The sequence below is a fragment of the Toxotes jaculatrix genome, chromosome 15 (genome assembly GCF_017976425.1).
Source record: "Toxotes jaculatrix isolate fToxJac2 chromosome 15, fToxJac2.pri, whole genome shotgun sequence".
Lineage (NCBI taxonomy): Eukaryota > Metazoa > Chordata > Actinopteri > Toxotidae > Toxotes > Toxotes jaculatrix.
The window spans coordinates 21922807-21943310 of record NC_054408.1 but is presented as its reverse complement, the minus strand read 5'-3'; the positions used below and the strand labels follow the sequence as shown (position 1 = coordinate 21943310).

At 40.2% G+C, this 20504-nt stretch overlaps 1 protein-coding gene across 9 annotated transcripts in view; it reads left to right on the top strand.

The window, feature by feature from the left end:
* The window catches only part of tns1b (tensin 1b), a 154513-nt gene that overhangs the window by 29519 nt on the left and 104490 nt on the right, over positions 1 to 20504 (top strand). For all 9 annotated transcript variants that reach the window (XM_041058054.1, XM_041058045.1, XM_041058051.1 and 6 more), the window contains exon 2: positions 16572 to 16686. In XM_041058054.1, the coding sequence (XP_040913988.1) occupies positions 16572 to 16686 (115 nt within the window). The remainder of the gene's footprint in view (positions 1 to 16571; positions 16687 to 20504) is intronic.

The following is a 20504-nucleotide window of genomic DNA, read 5'->3' as shown; positions in this document are numbered from 1 at the left end:
TACTCCTTGTGCTTGTCGCCATCCTCCCTTTTCTCTCCTGATCTGTTGCTAGTTTGATTCTTCCCCCATCCGAGTTCCTGAGATTACCTCTGATTTGAGAAAAATGTTCCACATGTGGGGCCACTTTGAAATCCGGCAAGATTTCTGTAATTGTAACATCTGGGTTTATGTTGCCCCAAAGTATTTTGCTATAATGGATTTGCCATGCAGTCTCTTTCCAGCTTTGACGCTCACTCAGTTGTTGCCGTCCTGTGGAATTTTGCAACAAGACTCATGCTATTTTCATCTTTGTGTTGCTCTTTTCATGTCTTCTCCTGATGGCGACTTGGTTGAAAAATCTTGAACAACAAAAAGGGAAGTTTAACCCTTGCTCGGTTGATTTATGAGAGTTGTTGAGCTTTGTGTAGCAACTCCCCCCTTTCCTGAAGAGACCCCCAACCCTGTGCATGCTTCACTGGGCACATTGGCCTTAAACCTCCCATCGCCTTCTGGTTTTCCATGGAGGGAGTTTCAGGATTCAGAAATTTGAACTCCTACTTCACTGCAGATGGAATAAATCTAAATGGTATATAGTAAATTCTTAGTATGCACTGATTGGAAATAACGGTCAGATTTAATTCACCTTACTGTCATTTCTCTTCTGTGAGTTCATCTTGTTGATGAGTGATTAACCTTTGATGCCAATATTGCATTGCTTTAGAAAAACACAGAAAAAAAACATGAAGAATGACAATACTCTCAGCTGACCCATAGTTCTCTCATTTGTTTGTCATTTATCTGTCATGGCATCTAGAAATACAGTAGCATCTCAGTGTCAGACTTAATGCTCCTTAGACCTTTGTGTCTAATTTAGTTCAATATAACTTCATGTCTCTGAAAGGCTTTATCCACCGTGGTCTTTCAGATATTGTAGTACTGCTTTTGTCCCATCATGTCCATCACACACGACATCATAAAGACACATTTTTAGCCAGATGGACCGCAGTTCAAAGTGATGGCTATCAGAATATCCTGCACAATAGCTGCACATTATTTTAGATTTGGTTTTGGATATCTTACATCATGCTTAAAGAACATGTAAAACATTTTTAAAGTTTGTATGAAACCACTCTAATGAACTACAAATGTCCTTGTTGTTTTTGCTTGTGTACCTTTTGACACCAAAATAGGTAAAAAATATGGCTGAAATCTTGATGGAAACTGCTTCTTTTTTGCAAACGTGCAAATTTTTTTCTTGAAATTCACAAAAACAACTGTCAATTGTGGTAATGCATAATAGAAGGCAGCTCATGGGCGGTTACCAAATTAAGTGTGAATTGTGAGTTGGAAATTTTATTTATTTTATCATGGTTTATGTCCATTTTTAAAGCAGACTTTGTCTAATACATTTTCATTTGTTGTGAAATGTAAATTTAGTCCTTAAAACCTTTACTGAACGTGTCTGTTAAGAACATGTCCTACAACATATTCTGCACTTTTAGCTGTGCTTAAATTTATTCCTGACACACTGCATAATCAACAAAGAGTGGGCAATAAATCAATACAGGTGACCTCACTTGAGGAAATGCCTGTTAGGCTCTTGAGGACAAGGAGGTCAAAGGTCACTTAGAGAAGTGAAACTGCTGTGAGGACTGGCTGGAGATTTGACTCTGGAGTGTGGGGAGGTGTCTGTACCTGGTAGTAATTAAGACTGGACAGCTAACAGGAAGCACATTGTGGGACCTGGACCCCCTCAAACACCGGAGCCTCCACCTCTTTTTTTTGCAGTCGACAGTGATATTAGTTAGACAGTAATTTTAACTATAACACATGCACGACAGAAATCACCTTGGACTCTGTTAAAGTAAAACAAAAACCCAAAACATTCATATTCTCAGTGCAGACCTGCATTCACATAACTGAGTGGTCTGTCTTAACCCCCAGCTCTGTATACCTGGATCTAATTGCTGCTCTTCAGTACGTATTAGCTGTCATATAGTAATCTGAAAACATGCCCACCCTCACCTCAACTTATATCAATACTATTCATAATATATTCAGTTTAAGTTTAAGTTTACTACTCAGTTCTGGACCACAGTGGCTATGGCCCAGCAAATATAGCATATAGACTTGCTCTAAAGGCCCTGAAACCCTGGCGTCAGATCTTAATTTGTTGATTTAATCTTTTTTTTTCTTTTAGGTTTAATATCTTGTTTATCAACCCAAAGCCACCTTATATGGATATTCTTCACATCTCATGTGTGTAACACAATCACTGTAAGCCAAAACATTCCTTACATGTACATGTAGGCTCCGACTTCATGTTGCTTCACTGCCAGAGCAGCCAAGTTAAACTTATGTTCGATATTTTAACCAGACAACAGAGCACAAACACTGATCGAACCCAGGAAACATGTCACTTTATTAAATCTCATGCCAGAACTTGAGCACGTGTGCGTTCGTGTGAGTGAATATGAGAGCTCTGACATCATGATAAAGCAGTCGGCAGAGATTAAGAGTCAGAGCTCGGAGCTTTCTCCTTAACACCAGTATTTATTTTTCAACTTTGCCAGCTGTACAGTCTGGATTGTTTGAGGAGATCAAGATCTTTCCTGGCACCATTTCTCCAATGTGTCAGTCAAGGGCCCTCACCAAAGAGGCCCACAGAACTGGTTAATGCCGTGATAACCTCTAACTCTGGATGTGATCTGAGCCCTCCTGTGGATACCTAAGCATTCAAGTGTGAGGCCAAACAGTCCTTATTGAAAGTGGCACTGACAGCATCCTGCTGTTCTGCTTGTGCATTGGATTTGCATTTGAGGGGTTTTCAGTTTTGTCGTTCTTCTAGTTCATACTCAAATAAGTTGACTTTGCAGCATTGCCTGTGCTGCAAGTAATTTGATGGATTTATTGTTTTTTGTTTTGTTTTTTTCGTGCAATTTAGGATTCAAAGGATTCAAAGGCTTTTTTATTGTCAGTTTCACCATATGTGCATACAGTAATAAATAAATAAAGTAAACAAAACCAGCTAAATAAACTTTACTACAATATAAAGTGTGTAAGAAAATCTGAAAAAAAAAAAATATATATATAAATATGAAAAAACAGGGCAACAATCCAGAAATGATTTTTATCTAGTTTGCAAGAACAGGAGAGGCACTCTTCTGGAAGTTATGAGATTTAATCTTAAGAACAATATCCCCCAAAACATATCATCCCCATCATTCCTAGAGAATATTTTAGGGTTATGGTTTTAGTTTCATTAGTCTTGTCCAAGTTACTGAACCCTTTGGATGTCTTTGATTAATCCTGTTTTATCCCTCTGCATCCATGTTATTGGCAAGGACCAACCCTATTGCTTTTATCTGGGGCCTGTAGCCATCTGTCTTCCAGAGAGAAAGTTCAGAGTCTTGTTTCCTTAAGCAGAAAGCTTATCTCAAGACATTCTGAGATTTTCACTTTAAACTAATGAAACGGAACATTTATGAGTTGCTTTATATGGATTTGTTGTAAGATTTCAAAACACGTGAATCTAGGCCAGGAAATGACAATGTACTTGTGCTACAACAATAATAAACAATTTATTTTAGACATACAGATCTTGCCAGATTACTTGGAGACTCAAAATCAAAACAACAGACTACAAAAAAGACACATCATTAAGAACAAGAAAAAATGGATATATAAAGTAAAGTTAAACATACAGTCCAGACCATAAGTACAGTTGCTGGACTGTGTGTTGTTCCAGCGTTCATGCAAAACAGAGCTCACACATGGCTCAGAGTTGACTGACAATTGAGAGCTGGATTGTATCAGCAATAAGCAATGTTTTCCACTAAACTAAATTAAATTCTAAGGATGTTATTTCCCACTTATGAATCCAGTATTTTGTCTTTATCCTTTAAAAATATAGTAATATATAAGTAATATAATATAGCAATAGACTAACCCTGTATTCACTCGTTCGTCATCATACGAAACAAATAATAAAATTGTGGAAGTTTTACAAGGAGAGTAGCTTGTGTTGCTGCTCTAACATTAATAAACAAATAAATAAATGTATAGTACATAGTACATAGTACATAGTACATAGTACATACACAGGTTTCAGTATTCTGAGATTCGTCTTGACTCCAGGATTTTCTTGGATGCTGCCTCGTCTTGTTAGATATCGGTTCAACCTTTCACAGATCAGATGACTTTACAGAATTCAAGCTTTTTGTGTCTTTTTAATTTGTAAGAAGTGAGAGTTATTGGAGTGACAGGAAATGGCTATTTCCAGCTTTTGTCCTGGAAGAGAGTCTACAGCATCTTTGTGGGGTTGCACTAGGCAGAGCAGACTAACTTAAATACTGATATGCTCGTGTTTAGCAGGCACAATGTTGACTGTTATCTTCTTATTTTTCCATGTTAGCAGACTAACATTTGCTAATGAAGCTGAAGCTGATAGAAATAGTCAAACCAAAGTATGGGACTGATAAAAAAATTTGACCTGATAATGGTGCTAGACAAAGACACAAGGGACCACTGAAGTTATCACATTTCACCTGTGGGGACAATGAATGTCTCTAACAAATTTATAGTGTACTACCGCTGTTTGATCTGCATCTTTACTAAAACAGCAACATCTAGTTTTTGACAAATTGTGTCTTTATTGTTGCTGGCTGGAGACTTAATTGTCTCCTCTGTCCCCACAAAAAAAAAAGAGAAAGAAAAACCTCTTTCTCTGTCAACCCTGTAATACCCGGAAAGTTTAATGAGTACCAAATCCTGAAATCCGATAAGATAACTACTCTGTGTTACTCTCTCAGTTCTGCTGATGGTCTGAGAAAAAGAAGGGATTTTTTTCCCTCTTCACTTCTGGATGACTGAGTAATTTCCTCCCTGGGATCCACCTCACTGAGATGAAATGCATGGAGAGAGTGGAGTTTGGGGGGGGAGCAGAGTGGGAGGATGGAGAGACTGGAATGCCTGGGGTGCATTTTTCCCCCAAATGAAAAGCAGGTGACTGTTCATTGTAAGGCCGTTTGGTGAGTGGGAACTGGAGAGCGGAAGAAATGGGAGGAAGGAAAGGTTGAAAAAAAACCCCCTCTTCTTTCTGGTATTTAGCAGTGAATTGTTGCCCATTGCACTTGTTCTGTAGTGGGCTGCGTACAATTAGGGGGATTCACAGACACTTCCTTCTTCAATTGTTGATTGTGTTGTAACATGTCATTCAGGATAAGGAGGTTCAGTACTTAATTGGAAACAGGCTTGTTCCTGGTCGAGGCTTTTTTTTTTTTTTAATCTGCTCTGTATTTGTCCTTTAAGAGTTGAACAAGAAGTCACTGTCTGGACGATTTATCTGGAAATATTTTGCTCCTGGAAATTTGACATGAAGTCACCGCTGAGGTGCTCTGTAGTAGCTGTTTGCACATCACAGGGAATCAGACATTTCTATTACGTGATGTCACAGTGATGTTAGTCCATGAAAATATTATGAATGTATGACTTTGCAAGAGAAATTTAACTTAAAGTAAACATGAAACTCAGAGTATTTAATTGCTAATTTAATGGCTCAGAGCTTTTAATTGAATAGTCACAAGAAGTTAGTTTTGTTTGAGGCTCCTGTAAGATGACTTAAATTGGGAAAAATACAGATGTAAACTATGTTTAGACTTGCACAGATAATAGATCTGATAAGATGTAAAAGGCTAAAAAGAAAAATGGGGGATCAGCAGAAATAAGAAGTGTAGGCGTTTTTATTTGTGAAAGGAACAAAGCCTCTGGTGAATCACTGTTTTGTTGTTTAATCTTCTGCTTTTTCATACTCATAACCTCATAACTATCTAGTCTTTTCTTTTTGGGGCTGCGATGAAGCACTTCAGTCATTGTGTAGCGGATGGCCGTAGCCTTGTTTTACCTCAAATGCATTTCACTCATTGAGGTGAAGTGAAATGTTGATGAAGCTGTGGTGTGTCCTGCCTTTGTTTTGTTTTTGCTTTAGCTATCAGCAGCAGTTAGTAACAGTGGGGATCAGTCAGGAAATCATTTTGGGGGGTTGTTCAAACAAATTGAATTATTTCACAACAGACAAACATACTGGAAGCAGTTTATTCTCCAAATTTATTTATGATTTGGTTTACCAGCCCTGATGGACAGCAAGAAAATCCCCTGACAGTGCAGTCACTGAGATCGAACTGCAACAATCAAGTTATCCTAAGTTTGTTTACATAATTCTTCTAAGCAGAGAACTCTAAAACAAGATATTTTAAGGTCATCAGCTCACTCCAGGAAACTGTAGTGGACAGTTTTTGCTTCTGGCTGAGATTTTTCTAGACTAAACAATTAAAAGAAAAAAACAATCAGTCAACATAGGATATTTATCCTTTGTAATGGACGTGCTCCTAGCCTGGGAAGCAGTGCCACTCGTGTGCCGAATGTCATAAACATGACATTCCTGAAATTCAAGCCCATGTTATGTAGAGGGATGTTTCAGCATATTGCTGGTGTTTGAATGCTTACTTGAAATGACCATTTTACCAACATTACAGTGTTTACCACAGACAAAAAGAATTTACTCGTTGTGGATGATGACAGTGAGTGACCAGTGTGAATGCGGTTTGGAAGGGGGACTATAGGAGCTACAAACGCTTCACATGCGCAAGGTCTCGATTCCCATCCCTCACTTGTGATGTTTTTGGCCACACGCAGGTAATTTCTCTCTGCCTGTGGTGCTAACTTTGTGTTTGGCATTATCACTGCTGCTAGCTGCTTCTTACAAGAATATGCATCGTGATATCTGCCAGAGTGAACCATTGAGTAATTTCACAGGTTTCCAGCAAGGTGCGTTTTGACAAAGCCTCGCCTGTGACAGGATCATGCGTCGTCAAACGAAGAGCTGTGATTGCACACTGATCACAACAAGGATTTCACTGATTTCCTTTGAGGTTAGGGTGACTGCCTCTCTGCCTCTTTCCCATGGACCTCCAGTGCAAACTGTCTGGCTTCTTTGAAGTCATATGACAACACGAGGGGAGACAGAGTGAGGATGTGAGGGGGAGTGGAGCTTTTGCTTTAAGGTGACTGGACAGGAGAAGAGGTGGATGAGAGGTAGGGAAAGTCTTGACTAGACAAGGGGAGAGTGTGGGGGAAAGAGGTCAGGCAGAGGGGAAGAAGAGACGTGAAGATGGGTCAAAGGTCAGCTGGCCCTTGCTGGCTCCTGAAAGATGAAGAATAGCTGCCTTGTTATATGGGAACCTACCCAGTGGCGATGCCGGTAGGACAAAACAAGAGAAGAGGGGTGTGTTGAGAAAACAATAACCTCTGCACTCTTCAGCAAGTAGTTTTGTTTGCTTACTCACTGAGTGAGTGAGCGTCACATATACTGTGCATACACACATGCAAACAGTCACAGATGGAGACATGCGGCGGTCACCCCACTGCGTCTTGTTAAAATATCCATCCATGCATATGGTGTCCCATATGAGAGACGGGGGTGTCAGTGGCTGATTAACCCAGTTGACTGGAGAGGTCTCATTTAGTCTTCTGGCTCCACCAGGACGAACAATAGCCTCTGGTTAGAGGGGGCCACGGTGTTGTGTGTATGTGTGTATATGCTTTTCATTGACTTCATTCAGACTGTACAGAAACACAGAAAGAAAGGCCAGACTGGTCGTGCTTATCTGTCTGTGTTGTTGTCTATCGTTCGGTCTTTCTGTCTGACACTACAACTCAGTGTCCCAGTTCTTTTTTTCCCCCCATTTGTAATGTTTATTTTTGTTAAAGAGATCTGATGTTTTCCAATTTAGTATGAACACTTATGAAAACGTTTGATCAGGATCACATGAGCTGTGTTCGGTATAAGTGCTGTAATAATCACAATCAGTGGTGTAAATATTATATTATTATTATTAATAGCATTTGGCTCAGAGCACAGTGCCTTGTGGGTTCCTGAGATGTAAGTCCCATCATCTACCAAAGTCCTGAACTAAGGAAAAATTAAACAGTAACCTAAATAATCATGATTGATGATTGTTTGGAAGGTTTTGACTCAAAAATTATTTAAGAAAATCTATTATCTTTGAGCAAGAAGATGAAAAACTGGCATTAAAGTAGATGTACATTTTTGTATGTCCTGAAACTTAAATACGCAATCCTCCAAAACGTTGGCTACAAGTGAAAAGAATTGAACATGAAGGCCAAGGATCAGGGGTTACCTGGACTGTCACTGTTTTCCATGGCTTTAAATACCCTACATCCAGCGTATGCATGTGAACATGTGCACTGAACAGAGGTGAACATGGTTCCATGTATGAGGTAATGCATGAAGTGCTGAAAGTGAATGCCAGAGTAATCAGAGGTGAAATCAGTGTGTGTTTGTGTGTCTGCGTAAGTCTCTGCATGAGTCACACGTTCAAAACAGTTGAGGGAATAGTTTGGAGTTCTATGCTTAAGGAGAAAAACAGTTCCTTGGTTACCTTATTCAGCTGGAATGTCTGTCGCAGTGTAGAGTCTGGAAGGGTTTATCTCCATAGTAAAACACTGCCTAACATATACTGAAGCTGCTCAGTGTGAACAGTTTGATTCTTAAACACAGTGTATCCATTGTGAGATAAACTCTTCTGTCTGACATTTGAGATGCACCATTTGGCAAATACCAGATTCCCAGATGTCTTATAGTGGATAACTTTAGTAATATTAATAATGATGATACATTTCATATCTCAATTTTCAGCCTCATTCTAATGTGATTTTCAAGAAGCAGGTGCTTTTGAAACAAACAAACTGTGGGTCACCAGTGGTATTTAACTTGGTATGAATTATGTGTTGCTGAAAAATTAGGATGTATGTGTGGTTTTAAAGCCAGAAAAAACAAAGGGGATTTTGTTACACAACAGAAATTTCAGCTTAATCTTACCAACAAGATCAGTCTGTCTGTCTGTCTGTCAGGTGCTCTACTTCCTTTTCCTGTCTGCTTGTCTGGTTGTTTTCCTGTCTTTCTTTACTTTGGCAGTGTCCTGACATCCAGGTCCAGTGTCACGGTACACTTAACAAAACTGAAATATATCTTATCCTTGACTTGTTGCTCTGCTTAACATTTTAGTCCTTCTGACGCCAGATTGTCCTCCAGCTGGCCAGTGTGTTAAAAGTGTAATCACAAATAAATATGAAGACTGTAACTTGTCGTAAATTAAAAAGACTCATTTTTTAACGCTGATGTGAGAAGTTGGTGATGAGTATATTTGAGCCTGTAAAATGGTCCTATTTATATTTTTATGTATTATATTTGCTGATACTTTTCTCTGCTGTGTTTATGCGGTTGGTGTCCATAGTGTACATACATAGTGGAGAATTCAGCAACTAAAAAGCCAGATATTTCCCTTAGTTGAGTTGGTAGAGACCAAACAAGAGCCAAAAGGAGAACAAATGCTACTTACCTGCATGGGGTGTACAAAAAAACAACTCCAAATGAACGCTGATGTTGCTCTGTCTGCTGGATGTGTAAATAGGCAATTGGTGCTAATGTGTTCAGCATATCAACGTTATGAGGCGATAATGTGTCCGTTTAACGTTTTCAGTTTGCTCTGCTTCCCCCAAGTAGCAAAAAAAATCAAGTAATGGAGTTTCAAATCTTGAGTGACATCTGCAAATGCCAGTTGGTTCAGACTCTTTGTTAAAAACAGTGTAGTGTAGTGTAGTGGAGTACAAGGTACAAGGTAGGCTAATTCAGCAACTCCCCTGACGGTTCCTGGAATTCCTGTGAAATTAAAAGTGACATGGCAAAAATGCCCCAGATAATTAGGAGAAACTCTGCAAACAGCAGTAGAAGGGGCCAACCAAAACATACCACTGTGCTGATAAAAGTCCTACAGGACCATCATTGTTTTAAATGATGAGACTTCACAGAAAATAAATAAGCGGTACATGGATGGCAGATGCAGGCTGGAGAGCTTTCTCTTCTTTAAAGCTGTTTAGCAGGGAAAAAGTATAAAAGTAGGGTGGAATGTGTGAGAGCTGGTTGGGCATGTGTCTATGTATGTGTATGTTTGTGCGTGCATTGACGTAAAAGTGTGTTCATCTGCATGTGTGTGTGTGTATGTGTTTGCACATTTTAATGCACAAGAGTGCCTGTTTTGCCCATGTGTGCTAATGAGTGTGAGGCAGGAGATTATGCGTGCGTCTCTAAGGGAACGGGAGTCTGTTCCCAGGAGCTGCAGTGCCTGAGCTGAGGGGGGTATGTGTAGACCCTGACCCCAGCTTTCGGGGGTCCCGGTTGCCTGTCTGAAACCATTTCCTTCCTTTGTGGCGCATTTGAGAGTGTGAGTGTGAAGCGAATGCGAAGGACCGAGGCCATTTGCATGGTCCTGCAACACGATGAAACAGAAAAATAATCAGTGTGGGCCACATCTCCTGTGAACGTACTCACAGAGCTGCCTTTAACTCTTTAATTCTTTGCTCCCCACCCCCATCGCTCTCCTCATCACCCATGTCTCCCCAAGCGACTCCCCGAATACTCCAGCCACCCCCCAAACAATAAACAAACTCTGAGTGCAGGGTGCATGGCTAATGATCGGAAACAATTAAGAACTCACAAAAGGGAGCGTCCTGCTATATTGCTCTGTGCCGTATTTACATAGTATTTTGAGGTTAAATGACTGAGGCTGGATTTCTGGTGAGGCCAAGAGGACTAAAATAGACAGGCCTGCTGAAGAGATCTTTCTTTTGTTTTGTTTGTCCTTGTAAACCAGGATGTCTTGGACTACCAGCCACTCTAGAAAGAAATTAAATGAGAAAGAAATGAAACCCTTAAAGCTGAGGGAATTTCAGTTTGAGTATCCCCATACACATCATACCCCTCAAACCACACTTCACTCAAGACAAGTGGCATACCATTGGATGACTGGAGCCCCCCCCAGTGTCTGTCCTGTTGGATAAGCCCTGGTGTGTGAATGGATAGAGCCTGAGTAGAGTGTGAGAAGGCTCAGAAGTGGTCAAAGAGGCCGCTGAATAGACTCCTGGATTGAGACATCCTGCCTGTTTAACACACAAATGTGTAGGTGTGTATGTGTGTATGTGTCTGTGGGTGGTGCTGTGGGGGTAGTGTGTATAAATCTTGACATAAGAAGAATCTTGTGAACAACTTACACCTGGCTCAGTATTTTGTGAATCATTAAATCGAATTGACTTTGTGCTTGTCAGACTTTTGTAACTTTACTGTGCAGTAACAATGAGAAGTCATTGTTCTAAACAGGCAACACGAACAACTTAATTTACTCAGTCGACAGTGATTAAGTTCCTGGGACAGGGAGATGAAGGCCGAGGCTAAAATTCATTTACAGTAGGAAAACATTGCTTGTTGCTGTGGCAACAAGGTCTGATTAAAGTGTCACACCCCACGTTGCAGAAGTAATTTGATTTGGAATCTGGAAAATGTGTTTCATGCATAAATCATTAGACAGAAAACACAATCACGGAGAAGCATGTATGCTCTAGTTTCCACATTTATTTCTATAATACATTGCACATACAGTGTCAGATACTGCGTGATATATTTTCATTATATGCTACAGGTCCAAAGTTTTAGAACACCTCCATTTTTCAAGCTGTTATATAAATTGATAGAATTCAATATCTCAGTGTTCCTGAAATTAAAGTACAGAACAAATAAACAATTGAAAATGTAATCAAACCTTTTGACTCATTCAGCAGCTGAACACTCTCCTGATGTTTCTGTCAACAACAGAAATCAAATATGGTTCAGAAACTTTGTCTCAACACTGTTGCAGAAGTCCCCACAACTGTGTTGCACCAGCAGGTTGCTTTGTTTTCACCTTCTGTCCAGTTCATCCCAAACCAGCTCCGAGTGGTTCAGGTCTGGAGACTGTGCTGGTCTTCATCATGTGAAGCTACCGTCTGCTTCTGTTCTTCTAATGTTTTGTGTCATTATCTTGCTGTAGGATGCAGCTCTGACCAACCAGTCTGTCTGTCTTTGTTACTTCAGTATACAGTCCTACTTCCTGCAGTACAGTGTTGTCCTCATAAAGCATCAGAGGGTGTAGTAACACAGTGTGTTCCCACACTGTCTTTGTACAGACAGAGAGTTTGTAAGCCATCAGCTAAAGTTGGGTCACCTGTAGGAACTGTTGGCTTTAACTTTCAAGGCGTCATTACTTCCAGTGGAAGTTACCTGCAGCAGTGGAAGTCTTCCACTGCTGCAGGTAAGCTGTGAGTTAAGCAGGTTCTTCATCCCTGAAAAAGGCCTGTTTTTGGTGAAATTTAAAAAAAAAATTTTTTTGGTTCCCACTGACCTTTGTGGCATTTAAGGTTTTTCACTGGACTTCAGCTGCTGAGCTTTCAGTTATACCTGGAAAAATGGGGGTGTTCTAAAGCTAATCACCGGCAGTGTATGTTATTTATTATGTTTTACATTTAATTGATGTATTTTGTGTATCATACCACATTAAAACAGTATTTTTTATAAAATGACCAGCAGCACATTTCTTCTTGACATCTCTTCAGTTTTTATTGTACAAACTGAACATTGTTTTGTAAGTCACTAAACCTTGCTTCTAGTTCACGTCACTTTCCCAAATAGCTTTGTGGTAGCTGCATTCAATACAGATTACATAATTGCAGACCAAACGTCCATTTCTTTGCACTTAATGACGGTTTTGGATGATGTGGTTTGAGAGTAGACACTTTGACAAAAGCAATTAAAGAAGGTGTTCCTCGAACACCTGCCTGCGGCCCGGTCCTGTTCGTTCTGCAGACAGTATTGACTCTTTTTATGTTGACAGTTGATTCCTTAACAGTCTGCAAGTGAAACCAAAGGATTGTTTTCTTTGTGGTCACCACAAAGCCTGCTCACTGCCTCATTCCAGAGATATCAGCCTGGTGTCATGTTGACAGAATAGAAAAATATTTGGATTACTATAACAGTCCACCTTGAAACACCAGAATATAGAATGACAGCTACACACATTCACAAATATACTACACACACACACACACACAAAGTACCATTAAACCCTCTTATCACCCCTTCCCAATCCCCTGAAATCCATATCCAGATTCCCAACCCAGCAGGTGCCAGCCTGAGCCTTGGCATGGGGGCACCTCGGATAACTCCATGTATGGATGCCAGGCAGAGACCTCCACCCCTCCACACAGAAACCCCTCCTTGCCAAGGTGGCGCGTCCCACACAGCCATGGTCATTATTTCAGCCTAACTAGATTAAGCTAATCATGTTATGTAGTGGTAAGGCGTAGCCAGGAGATGGAATGAAGGGCCGGCTGTCCTGCTGTTGCCATGTGGCTCTGAAATACAAACACTGAACTGTCACATGGAGGCCCCAAAAACGCCAGACGTAATATCAGTCTGTTTGAGTTCCTAAACCTCCATATGAGCTCATGAAATATTTAAAATCACCAATTTGGAGAATCTGTAATTAATTAATAATCATACAGTAGGTGTTACTCAATGCACCTTTTGCAGAATCCTAATGCTTTTGAAAGCTTTTTGAAAGTCTGCTGTTTAGTAGAATAAACTCTGATTTTGGTTATACACCATCTTCTTGCAAAATGTCCATTTATTGATGAGACGTTTCCTCTAGTGCTACCTGGAGTTTGACATATATATAATTTTTTTATTGATTTGTCTTACAATATTGGAAGAAATCAAAAATTTCAACTTGTCATACTTTGGTTTATGACCAGACACCTGCTAAACTAACAAGATTATCATCAGCCTGAGCTGTACTGTGGGTTTAGGGCTAATTAGCAATTGATAGCATGCTAACACACTTAAATGAAGATGGTGACCATGTTAAAGATCACACCAGTTAAACATCAGCATGTTCACATTGTGAGCCTATCAGCACGCTTACATTTGCGCTTAGCTGAAAGCACCACTGTGCCTATAAGTACATCCTTACAGAGCCGCGAGCAGGACTCTTACAGCACCCTCATTAAAATAGCCAGGTGTTTAGTGTCATTACAGTTGGGTGGGAACTCCTAATGTCTGTTTTCATTTCCATCGTGTAAACTCTCTTAAAAGCTAGATGAGATAAAGGTTATTTACAAACAAATAAAATAATACATGGGTATTTTATTATCCATTGTCCTGGGTTGCACCTTTCATCTAATTAGTCTTTTTAAAATAAAATTGTGTGATTTCAGGCAATTAGAGTGAAAGCACTTGAGATAGCTGTGTTTTTGGGAATGTTCTGTTTTTAGATACCAGTGAGATCATGAAATATGATTCAGAAGTCCAGTTTGAGTAATAAATCTGTGAGTTATTATGGTCCCAGTCATTTTATGGTTTGTTGTGACAATCTCATGGTAAAAAGCATAAATATGGTGCTCGTGTTACCAAGCAATCTACCAGGAATGTGTGTCTGTACATATTTTGTTGGCCAAAGCTGAACCTTGCCTCATGATACTGCATTACAGTGAGGCAAACATTCATCTGTTTTGCTGGATGATCCTGTGGGTTTTTTTTTTTTTTTGCTGAAGTGTAGGCAGTGCACTAGCATCCCCACAATCCCATAATGCAACTCAGTACTGTCTTTTGTGAGGCCCTGCCTGCAGTGACGTGCAGTGCAGGGCCTGTCCTGTCTCATGATTTTGTCCTGCCTGTCCTTCCTGTGCTGAAATCTCCACCTTTCTGCACTGCTTCCTGTGCAGTATAGAGGAAAAATATCCCCCCCCAAAAAATCAGTGGTAGATGTACTTACCATTAACTGACAATGACGCAGTCCTGACGGCACGCCACTGCCTGCCCAGTAAACACCATGCCCTCCTGTAATGCAGGCATTCTGTTAAACAATTTTTCAGTTTTCAAGAACAAGCCCAGATAATGCTGCTTTCAGCACAGTGTTCTTAGACTTTTAAACAAGTGTAGAGACTGTTTCTTTCACATCTGGAATCATATGAAGGTCTCAGTATGAAGGCTATGTGCTAAGTGGATCCCTCACTGCCTGGAAATAAGACATCATTCGAAACAGACAAGGGGCTGTACTTTCCTTCTGCTAAGTTGGTTCCTTCTGCTAATAACAGACGAGAGGACAGTCACATCAGAGTGAACAGAGTCCAACAGATACTCAGTCTGGTTTATCATTTAAGTGTTAGGTCTGTGCTGTCATTGCACACCCTAAGCCACTTTTCCAACACGTTGCCTTTTAGGACTGATGAGAAGGAAAAAAAAAAGGGGGTCATTAGTGGTTATAAGGTTACTGTGGTTTGTAAATCTGGGAGTTCTTTCAGGCAGGGAACTACTAGATTTTCCTTACCATGCCTGGTGATTCTATGGTCTTCCCATATGAAAATTCCTGTACTAATTCCCCCAGTATGCCAACCACATGGCCACTTTTTGCCCTGTCCAGCATGCACATGCACTTAATGGAAGCCTCATGGCAGGACACTGTTTTAAACGCGCCCTTCCTGTTTCGAAAACACATCCATTATCTCTGTTGCATGTGCATACTCACATGTGTACACTGAGAAACACACACATGCTTTCAGAGACATATAGAAACATATGGAAATATAGGCATGTTTATTCTATGTTGTGAAATGGCCTTTAAAATGTGTATTTTATTCTGCTCTCTGTCACCAAATGTGACTCAGATAATTGGTTAATTTTGGGTTATGTTAAATACCATTTCACTGTATCTGATGAAATGTAAAACATGTTGTGGCTAACTACTTTCACAACATAATAACTAAAATATTAAAATTTGGTCAGGTTGGACCACTATTCCCATAGAGCTGGACCTCGAAGCTGAACTGGAGACCAGCTGAGCAAACACACCACATAAATGATGTCACATTTCCCCACGCTCGGTCATTAGGGGGCAAATGGAAACACAATGCAGGTTTCTCGTAAAGACACCGCAGGAAACAGTCACACTTCCAAAGCTTGACTTTTCTGTCAGCTCTCCAGCGTTGCTGAATGCCTAGTTTACAGAATGGACAGGAAAATGATTGTGTGGTAGCTGGTGCACAGTGAAGGAAAAGCAGCAGGCTGCAGACAGACACACAGGGGTGTTGAACAGGGGTGGGGAACACTGTCAGAGAATTTCTCCAAAGAGTTGTGTAACACACCTGCAAGGAGGGAAAGGAGATGACAGGACAAAAGTTGGGAGGGGGAGGGAGGAGAAGAGTGAAAGAAAGAAGGAAACAGAAGAGATCAGGCTGCTTTCTCTTTTTTCTAGTTTTTGTTCTGCCTACCTAAGCCCCTACGACCTTACTTCTTGTGTGGACTTGAGGGCATTTTGAACACTTTATGTGGAGTTTTAAGTATAGTAATGTAGAAGTACTTATAATGTGCCTGTAATGCTCTGGACAGGTTGTGCCTGAGATGAGTGTGAGTATGGACGTATGTGATTTATGTGTCTGGCCAGTTGTTCATTTTATGTACTGCACATGGTCTATTATATAAAATGAACCTCTTAAGAAGAAAATATTTTTGTGGAGCACCTGCACCAAAAAGATAAAACTCTACAAACCGACTCTCACCACCTGGATTCACTGAAGTCCCATCAGGTCACAGCACTGTAACACTAACATTCCACCTCTGTGGTCTTTTGTTTTGGTTTTCTTATCTGCAGCCAGAGGAGTTGGAGGCTCTTCATTCCCATACGTTCCGGGTGAAGACTTTCAAGAAGGCCAAGCACTGCAGCGTGTGTAAACAGACCATCATCCAGGACGGACTTGTCTGCAGAGGTCAGTCACCTGTTCCGAAAGTCTGGTCTCTTGGACCTACTGATGCAACCTTTCACTGACACTCATCTTATTTCAGTCACTTTTAAGAGAAACTGAACACTGCTGAAACACTGAAATCAGAATCTGTCAATCTGTTGTTTATTTAAAGATGACATGCCCACGCTCCCTGCCTCTTAGAGATCTGGTTGGTCACAGCTGGTCAGCCTAATAGAATTTCATTACTGTGACTGTGGATAGGGGGCTTTTATTGGCTGATTATGATGCAGTTCTTGCACACCAAAAACTCTTATTGACAGGTGTGTTGTTTCAAACAGTCCCGTTTCCTAGAAATGACATATATATGCAACTAATTTGCGACATTTTATAGGAAACGTAATTGTGACCAGATTACCTTTTCCATTAACCTAATGAGGATATGTTGTTAATTTAAATGCCATCAGTTTCTGAATGCCGTTAATAAGGTACAGTAAGAACAGGCCATTGACAGTGTGCAATACTCTGTGGTTTCTTCACGGTTCATCTTAGCGGGGTAAGTCAGTGTAACCTCACAGAACACAGATGCTTCAGAACAAAAGCCCTCCTTAGTCACTTTTTTTTTTTTTTTTTTTACACTCTATTGATGTCTTTATTATACAATGGGGTCCTCTGGGCCTTTGTGAGCTGGTAAGTTAAATGTGACTGTAGGGAGACTGTAACCTGCAGGGAGGCTGAGTCTTTTAGCTGTACCACAAGCAGCTGGCCATTTTGTACTTTGAAGCCTGTTAGAAGTAAGATCTTATCACATCCTGTTCTGTTTTGGGACTAAATGTCCCAACTCTTAATGCTGGGAAAGTTGACTGTCACCCCATGTTGTGTTTGGGTCAGCTTACTTTGAAAATGTAATCTGTTATGGATCATTGCTTAAAATTGACAAAGCAAGCGACATAATTTACATTCAGCACTCATAATCTAAACTATTGTTTGATTACCCAACTCTTCCCCCAACTGAGAGCTAAGGCCCACTGCAGGAATCTGCTGTAACTGCTTTGACGTGCTGGGACAATGAAGGCAATATCTGTTACAACATCCATCAGTGGTCTGAATGAGGAGTCATCCAAGGTTACCTGGGGTCATCTTTGTGTCTGGGTTTAGTCAATCAAGTGACAGAGGAGGGCAAAAGAAGCCACAGAAAGGCTAAGGGTTAACAGCTTCTCAATTTCCCTAATGGTGTTTACAGAAGAAGCTCTGTGGTTGACTGATTACTGATTGATGTGCATGGTTTGATTCAAATAACCTTTTATAGAGATAGAAGTATATTTTTCCATTTGAAACACATTACATTTTAAAGCTTTTTTTGTTGCCTTGGTTCACCCTGGTTCCTAAATTTTTTTTTTTTTTTTTAAACTAATGTAACTTCATCGGGGTCCCTGGTGTCAAATATTTTCTGTTGTTGTTCTTTTAGCCTGCACAGATGCTTGTTGGGTGTGACTATTATGTGGAACATCAAACAATTGCAGGAAAGTAACTGAGATTCAGTCACAGGCTTTAACGTGGTCGCCATTTTCTGAACGGTCTCAGTAAACCTTTGCCATGTGGCTGCTGTGGCTTAAAACAATGCGAGTGAAAACAAAACTGAAGAAAATATGATCCTGCTCTGCTCAGCACATCATGTCATAGTGGAAATGTCTGTTCTCAGACAGATAACGTCAAATGAAACCATGCGGAAAAGGCTGGATGTTTGATTTGGCACACAAGAGGGGAATATACAGCTTGTAGCTTCCCAAAATTGTTTGAAGGGCACAGCTTCGAAAAACAAGATCATTCTCTGCACACTGACATCTTTTTGATTTTTTTGACAGAATTACATTTTGTTTTTTTGCTGCATGATGTTCAGGACCATACTGATAGGTTTTCAATAAAAAAAGTAACATTTATTATGATGTTCTTGCTGTACAGTACAGACTTTACACTTTGCATATATATTTTTTTATCCTTATTTATCCTGGCTTAATATTTTGCAGGAGCAGGCTGCTCCACACCTACACAGTTACATGTTGCTCAGTACAGCCTCAGTTCAGCATGTAAAGCTTAATGTTTACCTTCAACTGCTATGGTGGAGCAACTCAGCCAACAGCAACTGTGGTTGTGCTGTTGTATACCAGGTGTCACTGTGACCACCTTCATTGTGAGTGTAAAGCAAGGTGTTGCTGGAACAGACCATGGCACAGAATCCTTTTCCTCAATAAAGGCTTACAAATGAAAAGTCCAACTGGCAGCCAGCATTTAGCCTGCATTTTACTCTGTGATCAAACTGCTGAGTCCAGATGTTGTTTAGACACTCAGTGGGTTGTATAGTGTGATGTGTATATCATCAAATCTTGGATTTTCCTCTTTGTTTTACATGCTGAGTGTTACCATCATAAATAGAGGGCCTGTCCTTAAGGTGATGTAGTGTGAACCAGACTGTTTCTACTGAGCAGCCTTCATCCCAGCAAACTTATCGAAAGCAATCTGCTAAAACCAGGGAAAATAAATCTTACTCTCTCACACTTACCAAATAAGAACATTTAAAAGAAAGATTAGATTTTGGAATGAAAACATTGTTTATATTTCGGTACAAAAATACTCACAAATTGCATGGGCTGCTGCTGTCGCTCTGCTCTGGATACATAATGTTTGGTTGTGTGAGCAGACAGCCACTTACATTTTCCCATAAAATGACACAGAACAGCACCTGGGACCATCATCTGTAAGAACTGATTGATAGGAGAAATAAACCATCATGACAAGACTGCATTTAACTCTGTTCTGATTTAATTTACCACAGTATGCTTCTCTTTCCCTTGTTATATCTGGGTTTGTGTACGAGCAAATGGTGTTTGCGTATGCGGCTGTGTAGTTGAGGCAGATTTACGAGGACAAGACAAAGTGAAGTGACTCCTGCTCAGACAGGAGACGTCAGACGCTATGTCTGTATCCCTGTCTTATGACTCATTAAATTCCCATTTTGTGAAAACTTTGCACCTGTGTGCAGTTCAGTATTTGAGAGTTAAACTACTTCAGTATTTTGGAGGGGAATCACTTTAAGGCTCACTCTGTTCATTTTACACATGGAGATTCTGTCACTGGTCATGCAACACAGCTTTTTGAAACAGCTGTAAAATGTCTCCTGTGACTCTGGAGGAGTCTGAGTTTGGAGAAACAGATTTATTAAAGGCTGTGCTACAAAGTAGGAGCAGGATGATTTAAACATTGGTGTTTACTCAGGATGATCAAATTGGATTACGGGAAGTGTAGGAGCCTATGTTTTTGGAGCTGGACATATACTAGCAACAGAAAGTCAGGGTATCTTTGCGTCTGCTACATCTGTTTGGGACAGAGTCAGGCTAACTGTTTCCCTCTGTTTACAGTATGACTATAGTTTCATATTCATTTCACTGGTTGTATTCTCATCTAACTCTATACCATAAAACCAAAATGTTACCGTTTTCTTTTAATTTTATAACGTCTGCAGCTGCTAGGAGAATAATAATGTTTTTTTCATTTAAAACAACCCATAATCCTATATATGAAAGACTGAAATGCTATGAACATTCAACATTTAATTACATCTTAGAGGTTTATGTTGATGCATCAGTTAACTGTTGGTCAGAGTGAAGCGTTACAGGATCCAGCTGCTCCCTCAGTCATCCATTACTTCCCTTCTGCTGCTCTTGTTTACTAACATTCTCCAGTCACATGGTCACATAATGACATGAGCACTCGGACTTCCTCTCTCTTCAGTGGTTGCCAGGATACAAGGTGTTAGTTACTTTGACAATAGCATGTTGACGCAGGTC